Source organism: Lates calcarifer, linkage group LG12 (genome assembly GCF_001640805.2).
Source record: "Lates calcarifer isolate ASB-BC8 linkage group LG12, TLL_Latcal_v3, whole genome shotgun sequence".
Classification (NCBI taxonomy): domain Eukaryota; kingdom Metazoa; phylum Chordata; class Actinopteri; family Centropomidae; genus Lates; species Lates calcarifer.
The window spans coordinates 8,866,147-8,882,215 of record NC_066844.1 but is presented as its reverse complement, the minus strand read 5'-3'; the positions used below and the strand labels follow the sequence as shown (position 1 = coordinate 8,882,215).

General features: G+C 39.3%; 1 protein-coding gene across 1 annotated transcript in view; it reads right to left on the bottom strand.

The window, feature by feature from the left end:
* Positions 1-16,069, bottom strand: part of LOC108873537 (receptor-type tyrosine-protein phosphatase gamma-like) — a 408,789-nt gene that overhangs the window by 51,257 nt on the left and 341,463 nt on the right. The window contains 1 exon segment of the mRNA XM_051074772.1: positions 10,400-10,592. Coding sequence (XP_050930729.1) covers positions 10,400-10,592 — 193 coding nt within the window.

The following is a 16,069-nucleotide window of genomic DNA, read 5'->3' as shown; positions in this document are numbered from 1 at the left end:
AAATGCAGACAACCAGCTCTGCCTTCTAATATCTGGGTGTGAGAGATATGAAAGCAAACACATAAACATTGTATGTTTTGTTGATGAATTTAACAATACACACTTTACTGTCAAGCCTGCACTGGATGCTTCTAACCACTAGGTGTCTCTGTTTGACCGGTGAGGTTGGTTGTTCAGCTGGGAGACACTACTAATGGATTATTTGATCTCAGATATTGAATATTTTATAATTACTACCATGAATTTTCAAATACTGAATGGGACCTTTATTTGAAACATTAATTTCCCCATGTATGTTGTCATTTTTAGTAAGATACCTTTCTATTTTCTGACCTGCTGCCATTTGAATCTGTTGTTGATGATGTTCATGCAAACTCAATACAAATGTTGCCCATGTTTACCTATAGGGTCAATTAATTCATGTAATGTACATCTCCACAAAGTAATTCCTTCATTATAACAGAGTCATGTTATGCTCACTCTGAGTTAATCTCTTCTAACAAAAAAATGTTTTGATTCACTATATCATTGCCAGCTTTGCCTCCATTTATCCATTTGGCAATTACTGCTATGCATCACTTCCCTACAGACTTTTCACATCAAAAACCTTTCAGCAGGGCATTACTGCTAATAGGCTTTTAATGTGAAACATTCGCAGGAAGTGTTGTTTACAATGTAACTTGTCGGTGTATGGGTAATTCCACACCCTCAGTGTTTTTGTGAGTGGACTCTATTCTATTAGTGCTGACTTTGCTCCAGCATGATCTTAGTTTTGGCCATTATTTGAACTTGTATATGTCAATTATCAGCAGTAAAAGTAGTAGCCAAGTCAGTATAAATTTTGACAGGTGTGGTTTAGGCTTTTATCCCATTTGTGGACAAATATTCTTATATTTCCTATTGAAATTGAGATCAAATGTAAAAAAGGCCACAAATTTGTGGACATCAATTTTAGTCTTCTTCTTCATGCTTTTCAGAGTTTGGGCTAAGCCCCTAAATTCCACTGAAGGAAAAAACTCAAAGCTACAGTTCAGAAAATCGTGTTCTTCCAACTGTGTGGCCGCAGTCCAGAGAAGACTCCTTCCTGTTTCAACATGACAATACTTTTATGCACAAAGCCAACAGAGATCTGACCTTAACAACATCCAACACATTTAAGATGACCTGGAATGCTTATTGTGCGCCAGGCCTTCTCACTCAACTTCAGTCAACTTCAGTGTAGGACCACACTAATACTCTTGTGTGTGAATGGTAGTAAATCCCTGCACCCAAGTTCAAATGTCTGGTAGAGAGCCTTCAAAGAAGAATGGAGGCTGTAACAGCAGATTAACGATGAAATGACACATTCTGAAATCAATATAAAATGTTCTGTGTCTACATACTTAAGTCAGTGTATCTGTATGTTAAGCAGCAATTTGTTACACTATTTACCATAGAGAAAGACAATACCCATAATGATTATTCCACACACTGTATCATATTATGCAAATGTGTAAGGTAATTTGATGATGAACACGGGGTTGATTGAGAATAGAGCTCACATGCCTTGTGGAACCAAATTGATTAGGTTGCTCATAAAGAGCTGCAGTGGAGTTTTTCTATTCATAACCTGCAGTCAAGCCTCATGTGGCTTAGCATTACTAAAGCCATTAGTCACACACACACACACACACACCACACACACACACACACACACACACACACACACACACACAGAAGGACACACGTTCGCAAAGTAGAGCACACACATACACATACACATACACCATTTGGAAGTCAAACAGTGAATGACCTCTATACAGGCAAAGCATATTTAACAGATTATATCAACCTGAGCCCAGTCAGCCATGCCCTGTGTGCATGTGTGTGTACCATAAATTACAATATTGAAAACATAAGAAAAATAATATAGACATAACGAGAAATAAGTTAATAAGTAAGAGGAATAGCATACACAGCAAAAAATAATTGTGAACACTTCACCAAAGGTGTGTAAAATTGCACAAATATGGGATTAACCCCACCAGTCCCAGTAGAAAGCTAGTGTTTTGCCTATCGTTTAAGTGAGGCTCACACACAATCTGACTGGTCTATTTCACTGTCAATCAACTTATCAAAAGCCCTGGTACTTAGAAAAATGAGCTATGATGCCTACTTGACACATTTCCATGTGAGTTATTATGGCAATCTGATTGACATGAGCATCAAAGTTTGGTCATGTCCCATTCTAATTAAAGGTTCCCTGTGGACCTTTGTAGTAAGCATCCAACAATGTAATACCATATTGAACTGATGGTAAAACAAGCACTCCCCGATTCCCTAAATATGGCTTTGCTAATAGACATCACATTATCTTTTTTCACATACTCACACTCACATAGCAGTTTTCTCTGGGTGTTTGCCTTGTTAAGACAATCTTTTTGGGTTTCCCATTTTCTACTATAGCACTGCACGACAACGTTGTGTTTTTTACACCTGTCTTTGCAGTCTGTTTCCATGATAACAGTAACTACTTGACTTCACTTGAATTAAGAATGAGTTCCTTGTTGCAAAAAAACAAAAACAAAAAACAAACAAACAAAAAAAAGTACCATGAGCCATTGTAAAAAAGTGCTGTAGTTTAAACTTACTGGACTCTATCATCCTTTTTCACAGCAGATATGCTTGAACGGGACAGAGCCATTGTTCATGGTATTACTGCAAGTACACCTAAGCATTTGTTGATATAACAGGTTAAATATCTGGCATGAGAGGGGTCTGTTGGCCCTGAGTAATTCAGAGACACAGAAGACAACAGTCATCAATTTAACAAAATTAAGGCTACAAATGACTCACAATGCCCTCTTAATGTAACAGAGTCCCTCTCTTCTTACATGCATTTTAGATGTAACCTCATTTTTGCATTTTTACTTCACTGAACAAGATATAATATGTGTACAAGCCATTCTGACATTTAAGTAATTCAGACATCTTTGGAATTATTGTTAGTTGCACCTTTTTCAATTTTAAAGAAGCTATAGGTCAGCAGATTCCCCTAGCTCTTTGTGCTAAGTCCTGGGCCTCTCTTTACTGGATTTATTCATTTATTGGTTTGTTTAACACAAACCAATAAATGAATAAGCGCACATTTTTGGACTTTTGATTGTTTCCCTTTCCGAGCACACCTGATCAGAACCTGGAACGCAGTTGAACAGTGCACATAGTAATACAATACATTCATATATTGTTACAAAGTCATTCTAAACAATATAACAGGATACACAGAAGTGAAATTGATCTGACTCAAGATATTAAATAAGGATATTCCCCAAAATGTCAGAGCATAGGTTGTAGTATCAGTAACCTACCAGAAAGCATTACTGTGCTAATCTGATGATGAACTGCTTTCGTCTCTCACCTCCTTTTCAGTTGTAAACTATAATGTGTATGTCTCTGTGTGTGTCCTGTTGTGCAGAATAGCTAAAACAAGGAAGAATAGGCAACTTTAAGCAACTTCAAATATTCCCTGTGTGTACCACAGCTGACAGGGTTTTGTAGCCCTGTGTGTCTAGCTGGTTGATGAAGAGATCCTCTCACAGCTTTCATCAAAGATAAGCGGGCCATCACACACACACAGAGGCACACACATACACAAACACAGGGGAGAGTCTGGATGGCAGTGAGCGATGGAGTCTGGGGCCTAGTCACACAAAACAGAACTTGGGTAGAGGGGGTGTCTGACATGTAAAACCCACAGAGGATGACTCTGTCTTTCGCGCTCTCTCTCTCTCGTAACTCTCCGAGAGGCCAGTCCGAGAAGTTAAGGACACCTTTGGCCATGATCACAGTTGACTGATGAATGAATGGGTCTGTCTCTGGGGCTCATATTTTGCTTGAATTTATAGTGTTAACACACGACTGGGAGGGACTTATTTGCCAAAGACTTATTTTACTTATTTTTTTCTCAGTTTGACTGTGCTGGACGGTAATCCAGTGAAGAAGATGGATGGCAAGTGCTTTAAACTGCATGTAACAGTGTTGCATCTGCAGGCAACAGCAGTGGCACTTAGTGAGTACAATGTCATGAAAAGCGACAGGATCAATAAACAAGGTTATGAAAAAAAAAAAAATCAAAAGTTGTAAAAAAGATCCACCTATCCTTTAACAACGAACTCTGTCCAGAGAAACTCTTTAAATTTCTTGTTCAGTGTTATCTGCACACACTGAACAAGATATTTAAAGTACATCACTGATGACATTTAGTTGACATGTCACCTTTCCTGAGTATGACCATCGTCAAAATGCAACTGCCTCTTTTATGTGGCAGGAGTATCTTTTGATGTGAAAAATGTAAATGCTCTTTATGTGTTGAGGTTTATTTTTATTCACTGTTCAGCTCCCTTGCAGCATCTATGATACTGTGTGTCACTGTTTTATAACAGGGAACCACTCCATGTCATGAAGGACAGTAAATTGAGTAGCACTTAGACTGGTACTTACATTGCTCAAACTACTTGATACAGTACTTGTATCTTTTTGTAAAACTGTTATTAGTGCACCTGTAGATGTTATGCAGGGACCTCATTCATCAGTAGAATATCTTAACCTTGAACTAAAACAAAACAGACACAAAAAGTGCGCAGAGGAGTACATTCAGATTGAAAGTTAGTGTCACTTCTTGTTTTAGTGAACACCAATTTTAACCTACGCAAATGACCTTATAGTTCAAATTCTTGAGACCAAAATTACATATGAATATTTCAGCCATTTGTAAGCACGATATTTTGTTATGTGATGTTAATGTGCAGTGTACATTTCTTGAATAAAAAATGCTGAAAATACATGAAAAATAATTAAAATGTTTAAAGTCTTTTGGCCACAGTTGATCACACAACTCTGTGCTGAAATTATGGGGAAGCCAGATGAGGCTCAGCTCTTTTAACTCATTCAATGACAAATTTTTCTCAGACAGGAAAATATCCAAATATTGTGTCATTAGTAATTCTAATTATAATAATATAATTATCATTTTTTTTTAAAATTTTCATGGAAAAATAGGTGAAAAAGTATGTTTTATGGTTGGTCACAACTGGGACCAGTGTAATGTGTATTAAAATTTATTCTAAAAAATGTAAATATTCCTCTGGATCGACTGAGATGTTTCTACACCTTGATTGTCCACCTGTGGCAAATTCAATTGATTGGACATAATTTGAAAGGGAACACACCTGTCTTTATAAGGCCTAATGGCTGACAATGTATATCAGAGCAAAAACAAAGCCATAGGTTTTAAGGAACTGCCTGTGGAGCTCAGAAACAGGATTGTGTTGAGGCACAGATTTGAAGAAAGCCCAAGGAAAAAAAAAAAAAAACTTGCTGCTGCACTGAAAGTTCCCAAGAGCAGAGTAAGAAGCCTCCATAATTCTAATATGGAAGAAGTTTCAAACAACCAGGACTCTTCCTAAAGCTGGCTGCGCGAGCCAAACTGAGTGATCGGGGGAGAAGGGCTTGGTAAGAGAGGTGACTAAGAACCCAATGGTCACTCTGGCTGAGCTCCAGAGATCCTGTCTGGAGATGGGAGAAACCTCTAGAAAGTCAGCCATCACTGCAACACTCCACTGATCTGGGCTTTGTGGCAGAGTGGCCAGACAAAACCTCTCCTTAGTGCACTGTGTTATCCCACCTGTCACTATTGTTGCAATCAACATGTTTAACAATGCATTTATTAATTAATTTATTAGACACCTTACAGGTTATATGTACCAAAAATAATTGTCCTACTTTGATGTTAATATACTTTGATAACCATTTGTCTGGAGGCTTCGATGCAGCCATCCTCTTCTCCAGGTGCAACCAGGAAATAAACAGTTCTGGTCATGTGACAGTTTACACTTAACATGTGACACTGCACATATTTCTCTGAGACCCTTTATTTTTTTCAGTATTTGCTGAAAATGAATTGATATATCATTCAATAACATATTTAAAGCCTAGTAACAGAATATTTCTATGGTCAGCAGTAAGAATGGATGAAGTGAAAGCAGCACAAGTTTGAAAGTGTGCATGTGTCTTCACCATTGCCACTCAGATGACAGCTTAAATGTAGAGATGGCTACTGCTTCAATTGATGTCATATACTGAGAAAAAATATATCTCTTGATAACAGCTAACAGCACTCACGTAAATTAACATATTAATTAAAATGCTTTTAATGTGATTTATCTTCAGACACAGTGGGGATAACTCATTCTCCCTGTTTCCAGACTCCCTTGCTAAGCAGAGCAAACTGGTTGTTGGCTCCAGCTTCATATGGTATTGGTAAGAAAGTGTATTTGCCAAACTGATTAAGTATTGCTTTAGAATAGAACAGTGTACATCAGGTTCCTTAACCACATTCACAGACTATTATTGTATAAGGCCACAGGCTTTGGAATGCATCCATGTGGGTTTGTGATCATGCTGAGAGCATGTTAAGCTGTTACGTAAAATCAAAAAACATAACTTGTGCTAATTTTCTACTTATTTTTGGCTCCACTGTAGATTATATATAGGTAAAGGTAGAGGTAAAGCCATCAACAGACACAACACATTTTCTGTTGAGGAGAGAAAAGTGGAGGGCAGTGCTAGAGATACCAACTCATGTTCTCAAACTTCCAGTAATAATGCTGACATCCACTATGTCAGACACAGCACTGAGCAGAACCAATACTGAGTATTTGCCTGCATCAGCCTTCATCAGGATATTACTGATAACACTTACAAGGACTGCGCTCTGTTGCTGTAGAAAACCTGATATATAAAATATTGTAATTGATCAAGGCTTCCAGGAGTAGATGTAAGACAATCTCCTCCAGCATATTTGAATCAAAGGGATGCTTAAAAATTGGTCTGTAGTTGCTATGGACAGAGGGATGAGAACCAGGTTTTGGCTGGACACTAGCAGTCTTAAAATAATCAGGAACACATCCAGAAAGTAAAGAACTGTTGATGACTGAGAGCAGGAATAGAGCTACAGTATCTAAAAGCTCTAATAAGAATTTGGTGTGTATTATGTCTAGTATGCTTGATGATGGTGACATATGTAAAACAGTTTCAGTCAATTCTTGGATAGTGATATACTCAAAAGCACATAGAGTATCCAGCTGAGGACACGTTAAGTCAGGCACAGAAGTGGGGGGGGATTTTCAATCTAATGTCCTCAATCTTACCTTATATGTCATTTGTATTTGAGAGCAGGACTAAGGCTTTGCTGTACTCCAAAAAAGAATGTGGAAAATCTTAATACTCTAGTGTCATTAAAGAAGCATAAGTAAATTTCATCATGATTCTATTCAGGAATTGTCAGTAAACGTTACCCATGTCAGCGATATGTTCAGCCATGGAGTCTGCTAAAATGTTGATTCCTTTTTCCAAAGTTGGAAGAGAGCATGTTGTGATTAACAGTCACAAATAAAAATCTTTTGTTCAGGATCTCAGAGATAGTTTCCTTCACAGAATGTCAAAAGACCCACCGTAGATAATAACATTTGAATTACTTACTCTGGGATGTGTAGAAAGGATAACTGGCAGCTGTTAGCTCCTTGACAGGTCTATCAGCCAGAGTTAGGTGCCCTTACAGTACATCACAGATGTGGTAATAATAGATTGTGTAAACACCAAATGTCTACAAAATACTTTTCATGTTTTGAATTCTCCCTGCCCAGAGCAGGCACTGGAAAGCTCCTCTGATAGCCAGAAAGTCAGCAATTCAGGACTTTAGGGGGGGCAGAGTTCATCTTTGCTTAGCATTTCAAAGCTATTCATCTGCTGGCAAAAAGGTTTCTTTTTGTAGTCAAGGGTACTCTAAGATGCACTTTAAGACTCTTTGTGAGCAAAAGTCAAAAAGGCTGACACCTTGGATGAAATGCCTTTGACTTCTTCTGTCAGCAGAGGTGTTGGACTTTCTTTCTTGACTCATCTTCTTGTTTCTTGTTCTAAATCACAGATGAGCACTATCATTGCATCTTTCACCTTTTGACCTCAAATTTGACTTAACATTTAGAATCTTATTAAAAGGAATGGGTACGTTAGTTTGCTATCGAAGTCACTGTCATTACCATCCAATACAGATGTAAGATATGTTTACACACACACACACACACACACACACACACAACTGAGTGTCAGCTGAGTGAATACAGTATTTAGCAAAATGGCAATAATCCCTGCCTAAATCCAATGTGGATGAGTTGTAAAGTGATTAACTACACCAATCAGCTACAACATTAAAACTACTATTCATTTGGATGTTACTTTGATACATGCCAAGCACACCCCCCATGGCAAATGCACTCCCCGACAGCAGGGGCCTCCCCCAGCAGGACAGTGCTCTCACCACACCACAGAAACTGCTCAGAAATGGCCCAAGGAACATGACATGGCCTCCAAATCCCCCAGATCCAAATCTGACTGAACATATGCAGGATGCACCAGAACAAGCCAGATGTTGGAGGCCCCACTTTGCAACCCACAGGACCAAAAGGATCCACTGCCAATATCCCAGTGCCAGATACCACAGGACACCCTCAGAGGTCCTGTTTCTATGCTCTGACGGGTCAGAGCTGTTTTAGCGGACACAAGGGGGACCTACGCAATATTATGCAAGTGGTTTTAATGTTGTGACTGATCAGTGTATGTATCCAATATGTTTAATTACCATTATGGTTAACTGTCAGGTCACAAAACATACTGTAAATTGCTTCGGTATACACGATGAACATATTTCATAAAATGTGGGGTTGTAGCTTTAATAACACTCCTTTCTGTTCATTCCAAGTCACTCGATGTAAGGCTGCCAGTCATTCATAGACCCTATAATGGCTGATGGGAAACAGTCACTAGCAGGAGGAAGGTATTCAGGCTGAGCCACAGTTAAATGGAATAAATTAGCACAGGGAGGGGGGTACTGGAGGGAAAATGACTCATGTAATTCAGCCGCTGCATGTATATGTTTTGTTTAGATTTTCAATCCATAACATTAGATGGGACGTTGTGTGTCTGTACATTGTTAGGTGTGGGAGAGGAGAGGGGTTATAAGCCAGGTTAACAATCACACACATGCACTGATTTCCATCCTCAACACCACTCGGCTGTAGCTATATTAGCATGTTGAGGAGGGTGTGTAGGAGGCATGTGGTCTGTATGTCTCTCTGTTTGTCAGTTGTGTCTTCAGCTCCAGTTCTCCTCTTTTCTTTTTTTTTTTCCCCTGCCATCCTTCCTTTTTCTCCTCTTCTGCATTTCCTCTCCCAGCCTTATAGATCTCATGTCCCACTACTGTGCTCAAGGACATACTGCAAGAGCATGCAGTATGCTGTGCCAAGAGAACCCACATACACATTCTGTACATGTATACGAATGGTGTTGTGTATGTGTTTGTGTACATCTAGGAGATGCACCTCTCTTGTAGTCGACCATATGGCTGAAGGAAGCGGGGGGACAAACCCTGCAAGGACAGTTGACACAGCACAGATGCTAGGCCACGCACACAAGCACTTGCAAATACACTGAGAGACACGTGCACACACACATGCTCACACACACACAGACACACGTGCGCACACACACTGTGGTGTTGTTTGAGTGGTAATGAGGCAGGAGTGGGAGGATGGCTGGTGTGCCTCCCACTGCCTTATGCTAGGGGAGTTACCCAGCTCGCTGGTGAAATGACAGAGAGCTAGCTCAGACCATACAGACACACCACACACACAGACACACACAAAGAGAAGACAATCAGTTTCCTCTGGGCATATGAGAAGCACTGAATATCCCTCATTTATTAACATTAAGAAATGTCACCATCCAGAAATAATGTTAGAATAGTGGACTAGTTTAGGGAAAAAAGGAAACTTTAATGGTGCTATATAAATCAGTCAGTAGGAAAAAAAAAAAAAAAAAAACACCACGAAGCAGTGTCTCCAGTAATGTGACAATGCAGGAGTATTTTTTGCAAAGACTAGGCCCTGATGCTTATATTCTTTCTTTTAGAACTCAAAATATCAAATAAATCTACATTTCAGATAATTTACATATTATTTAGCTTTTAATTGCTTTAGTTCAGCATTTGGATATTATTATCATGATAACTAACTGAGGATATTGAAAGGCTAGAGACAGTAATTTTTCTTTCTTTCTTTCTTTCTCATTTTATGTTGGCTTGTGGCCTAGGTGTATAATTTAGAAAGAGTTACAAATGTAAAAGCATGAGCTAAAGATAATGATGTTTGATGAGGAAAATAACTGTACACTACAACTGTTAAGTTTGGCAGATTTGGTCCATTTTGACCCAAGCATAGTGTTAGAGAGGCGCTGGTTTATTATTTATGGTGATATGGAAAAGAAAAAGTATAGTTGTTTCTGGCAATTAAAGCCTCAGCAGCCCTACCTTTGGAAGCCTCTGTGCCATATGGTCCACTGGCACTGTCAGTCAGGTCGGGTATCCAGGCATCTTTGACTGCTGACTTGAAGACATGGCGATTATCCAAGCTTTGGATGGGCCTGAAGTTGCTGCGCAGATACTCCACTGACTTCACATGGTCCTGCTGCTCTGTGGTAAAAATTGAGTAGAAAGCCTCCAACTGTTGCCCACAGAGAGAGCGAGCATGGTAGAGACACAGAAGTGGAGAGAGAAGAGTAAAGACAAGAAGAGTTAGTGCCAGACAGAGCTCTTTCAGTCTGTGATTTTTGCATTTGTCCTGCAGCAGTAAAAAGCCACGTTCACACTCTCCTCAAAATATACAATATGAGAATTCGATGCAGACATCTAACTCAAATACAAGTTGAGAACAGCTGAAATTTTAATGATCCCCATGAGGAAAATGGGTCACTGCTGCAGCAAAACAAAGGCTTTACATAAAAACATAGATGGAGAGGAGAATACTGGAAATACATGACTAATAATCCCAGAATATGGGGAACATATTGGGTAAACAATGTATCCATGCATCAGTGAAAAATATTAATAATTACTAAATACAGTTCAACATATCACTGGTGCCTTTGAAATAGTATAAACCACAAGGAAGTTGTTCCAAGCTATAAACAAAATAAGACTCTCCAACAGCAGTGATGATTTAAAATGTCCACAATGTGGTTTAGTAGTTTGTGTTCTTATGGGAATAATTTGACATTTTCTGGAAATATGCTCATTCTCCCTCTTGCCAAGATTTAAATGAAAAGATTGACCTTGTGTGTGTGGATTGAATATGGAGGCAAGATACAATTAGGTTAGCTTAGCATAGAGACTGGAAAAAGGGAAACAGCTAGGCTGCTCTCTCCATAGTTAAATACACAGAAATGTGAAAATGACATGATTTGTTGTTTTAGAAGGAAATATGTAGTGTAACTATTCCAGGAAGTCACTGTTCATTCTAGACTCTAAAATCTGTCAAGTCATCTCAAGTAAAATATTTAATAAAGAAAATCAGATGGAAAAACAAAACAAAACAAAATCTAAGAAACTTAAAGAGAGAATAAACAAACAACTTGCTTCAGCTAAGTAGTAAATGTGATTGCATGAAGTTACGAACGAACGTAATGAACTGATATATCACCAGGCACACAATAAACATACCCAAGTTTAACACTCTAAAGTACCTTCAGAAAGTCACATATCCAGGGTTTAAACCAGTCAATTAAATTACTGGAAAAAGGAAATGTTGACTTCTTGTTTCAGACCTGAGGGAGAGGTGGCCCTGAGGGTTTCAATCAAAAAGGACTCCCACCAGAGGAGGTGCTTGAGTCTGTCGACTCTGAACCCACCTGCCCACCTCTCATCTCTGGACATGTTGAGAGATTACTTCAATAACATGAACTGTCAGTGAATGAGCAACCTTGTGGCCTGCATATCTGAACTGTTGTCCCGGGGGATAATTGTAGTACTGGAGTTCTGATTGCATATTCATGTTCTGCCAGTCTGTCTTTCAGGCCGTATTTTGTGTGGCCAGCATAAAGCAACCACAGACACACTCTAAACAGCACTACAAATGTAGTGTTGTAGTTGGCCTAGTCCTTGAAATGGTCAGTGTGTTTTGAACACACTGAAATAGCATACTGTTGTCACATTGTTTGCATAAAGTGTATCTGAAAGAGCCCTTGCCAAGGTAGCCAAAAAAATGCTTATCCCATCAGCAGTCTAGAGCCACTAATAGTAGACTTATGCCAGATGCGTAATTAATGATGAGTTACCACAAAGTCTGATTCTGGGTTCCAACTGTGGCCCAGAACTACCTCAAGTGCTGCTAAAAGGGTCGGTTCTCAGATGCAATTGGCCCAAATCTTCAACCCCCAAAACCTAGGTTAATGTAGTAAATATGTGGGTCAAAACCAGCTCACATTTGGTTGTTTGAGCCCAAACTCTCTCTCCATACTTTGTTGGGTTTGGGAAAGTAGCAAGTACTTCTGGAAAGTGAAACTTAGTATCTGACACAGTGAAACTGTTCCCAAAGTGGTTAATCTGAATTTTAGCTGCCATGCCATCAAGCTGTGAACATTTTGTATTGCTTTGGTTAGATGTTGAAGTTGGCCTCCTCCTGCATGCTGCCATTTGTCAAATGCGTGCTGTGTGGCAAGACGGGCGACCAGACATGGATTTGCACTGTGTGACTGAAGTGTCATCTTTCTGCCTGTGTTGGCAGATGGATACTCTGTACAATGTGTTTGGAAGCAATGCACTCAGACAAACAGCTTGTGTACAAGTGAGTGCTGGAGGAGGGGTGGGGTGGGGGTGGAGGGTGGTGCTGAGAGGCATATTTAGTTTTATAAAGGTAAATGTCTCAGTGAGGAAATATCTGAGGACAGTAAATTCTTCCTGTGCTTTATGACAATCATATGCTCTAAAATAAAACAGTAACCACAGCAAGGTGTCTATATGGAGCCTGACTATAATTATATGTTTTTTTTTTAATACAGTGCCTTGAGGTCGCTATATAAATAAAAATTTACTTAACTTGACTATTGTTTGTCTAGTGGTGGCACTAGACACAGTATGTATACATTAAGGTTGAAACCACACTTTGAATCCATTAGGCACTTCCCTCAGCAGCTCCAGCCATTTAGTGTGGTGTAACAGTTTTATCCTGTTTCAATCTCAGTTTGGAATCCGCTGGAGACCATCACCAAATGTTAAGACATCATGGACTGTAGGTGCTGAGATATCTTGCTCGAAGTGTGATGCATGGATAAACTAAAAAACATCCCTGTACTTAGTCATCACCTTTTGCAGGGGAGAAATAATAGCTGATGAGGAAGTCTTTTTTTTCTTCTGGAGCAGAATGTAATTGCAGCAAACACAAATCCCAAACCCCCCAAGCTGCTGCAAAACAAATGTAAAATGCCCATAAAAGATCAGCCTGCCGGGTGTTTTTTTTTTTTTTTTTTTTTACAGATGATGAAAGTCAACTGTGAGCATCAGAGCAAAGGATTAATAAGAAAAAGACCCAATCTGATTCCAATGCTCACGGAGCCATAGTAAACCTTCAGGGTTTAGGCTGGACTAAGGCTGAGAATGGAGGTAACACTGCATGATCAAAGAATAAACACAGATCCAGGCAAAGCTCCTTAGCCTACTCCATTGTATAATATTTTAGTGCTTTCCAGAAATTTATTGTTAACTGCTGATTTATCTTTTCAGTCCAGCAGATACTCCTTCAGTTTGCAGGTTATGTTTCTCATCATGTCTTTGTAAACCTTTTCAAATGTCCAGGGAGGGAAATTCCTCTGGTTCCAATATAGCTAAAGCATGGATGTATAAAGAGAATTTGATACATTGTTCCAAGATTGTGCCCCAGCACTTCCTGTGAAAGTTGCTCATCTAATGGATCAAAAAGTAATGTAGGCATTCTTCATCAATTTTTAGACATTTCTTCAGAGATCATTGTGCATGGAAAAAGCATTTAAAGGCTGTCAAGTGACCTGCAATTCCAACTGTGGCCACCAGAGGTGGGACCAAGTCATTGTTTTGCAAGTCTCAAGTCTTTCCAATCAAGTTCCAAGTCCAGTCCCAAGTAAACTTTGACTTTTGAGTCCAAAACAAGCTATTGTTCACCATCCATATTCTGTATGTGCAATATCAGCAAACAACATCAATTAAAACAATAATGTTGTCATATGTGGGGGTGGGAGATATTACTTAATACTTAATTACTTATTATTACTTAATTTTTATGTATTCACTGTCCATTGAAATCTGTATTAATGATTTAGGTTGCACTATATTATGGAAGAAAAGGTATTCCTTGTGACCAATCCCTTAAAGTGAAGGGACTTCAAATGTGATCAGTATCCTTGTAAAGTCAGGGTGAAGAATCAACCAGCTGAGTGGATTTTATCTCTGTCTTATCCATACCCTCATTGGTCGAACTCATACTATTGCTGTTTTTTTTTTTATTAGAATAGATTTTTTTTGGTTGTTTTTTATAGATAAACTATGGTCAGTTAGACTACTATTGGCTTAACCAGGGCACAGTGGTTGTTTAAGGTCCCAGGTATGCTGCCTGCATGGTGTTGTATTTTGGCGCCCATGCTAACAGGTTAGAGTGGTCACACAGACCACATGAGACATGCGGCTCGACATAACAACTTGCTTTCACACGTGATGACGAGGTGTTAGGGTGTACCAAGGTGATTAGAGAGACAACTTATAACAAATTGAGATGATAAATGAGTGTAATTTGCTTGTTTATTTGCTACTGCTACCAACACTTAGGAATCATATCATTACCATAAATACACTGATTACTGCAGCTTTAAAGTTGGAGGATGTGGTCAAATAATGGCTTTAAATATATCGGTACAATGTTTTATTACCCCAAACTCCGTCCTCCTCAAAGTGTGCAATCATCAGTGCCTCCAAATGTACTAAGAGAAAGCTCCAGTGACTATACTGTGTGCACTGAACTGTGTTTGGTGACTTATGTTGCAGACATCATTTATGTGTGTATCTGTGCGTGTGTGTGTGTGTGGGTGTGTAAGTGTATGTCTGTGTGTGAATGATTACTATTTATGGCCTGCCTCCAGTCTGTGTTTCTCCTCCTCACACAGTGAACTGCAGTAGTGCATGAGGCTGAGAGCCTTCAGCCCTCCTCAACTTCTGGATCAACTACAGACAGTACTTGCACGCACATCACAGTGCAGCCTCACACCAGGCCATGTTGTAACTCCAACCTCCAGATCCTGGAAAAACAAGCTGAAATCACTATACCATCAGAGCACAAAACCTCGGTCACAGCAGAACAAGATTCCTCTGGCAGTATAGGCAGAGTATATGGCCAGCTTGTATCTGTTTCTATGGGGAACAACATCCTCTATCAGAGAAACAGGGACAGAACCCCCCATGTTTTTCTCCACACTGAGTTAACACTGCCTCAAGCTAAACCTTTTTTTTTTACCTCTGGGGGCAGTAAATAAGGCTTGTTCTCAGTCTATGCCTTCTGAAGGAGGAAAAACGTAACTGTTTGTATCCCATAAGACACATACTGCATGTGCTGTTGTCACAATCTTGGGGCACACAGAAAGATCTATAAATCAGTGCAGGGTCAGGTGGGGATGGTTAACAAGGTGCAGGCCTGAAAAAACGTTTCTGCTTAGACCTCTACTTGCCTTTGTATCCAGTGAACCCTGGTGTTTTGCAGGTCAAAAGATGTCTGGACATCTAGGTAACAAAACAGTAAACTGCAGTCACAGACATACGTTGTCTTGGTTCTTGTTGTTGATCACTGAAGAGCATTTTTACATTTTCACCACTGCACTGGACTTAGAGATGGGTAGTTTTCTGCCAAACTGAGCTACTTTTTATTGAATTGCGTGCATTATGCTACTTTTTTGTACCATTCAGGTGGTTTCACCCCACAAAAAATTTGGCTGTATTCCACTAAATCAACCCCTCCCCTCATCCCGGTAGAATGACTGAGATTACAAAGCACTGAGTTCAGTTCGACAAGCATTGACTGCTAATTGTCCCATTCTAATTAATGTTCTTTCTGTGAGCGCTACTCATCTAACATTGTCTAAAATACCTTTATTATGTTTTATGAGTGCTAAATTTATAGCAATCACC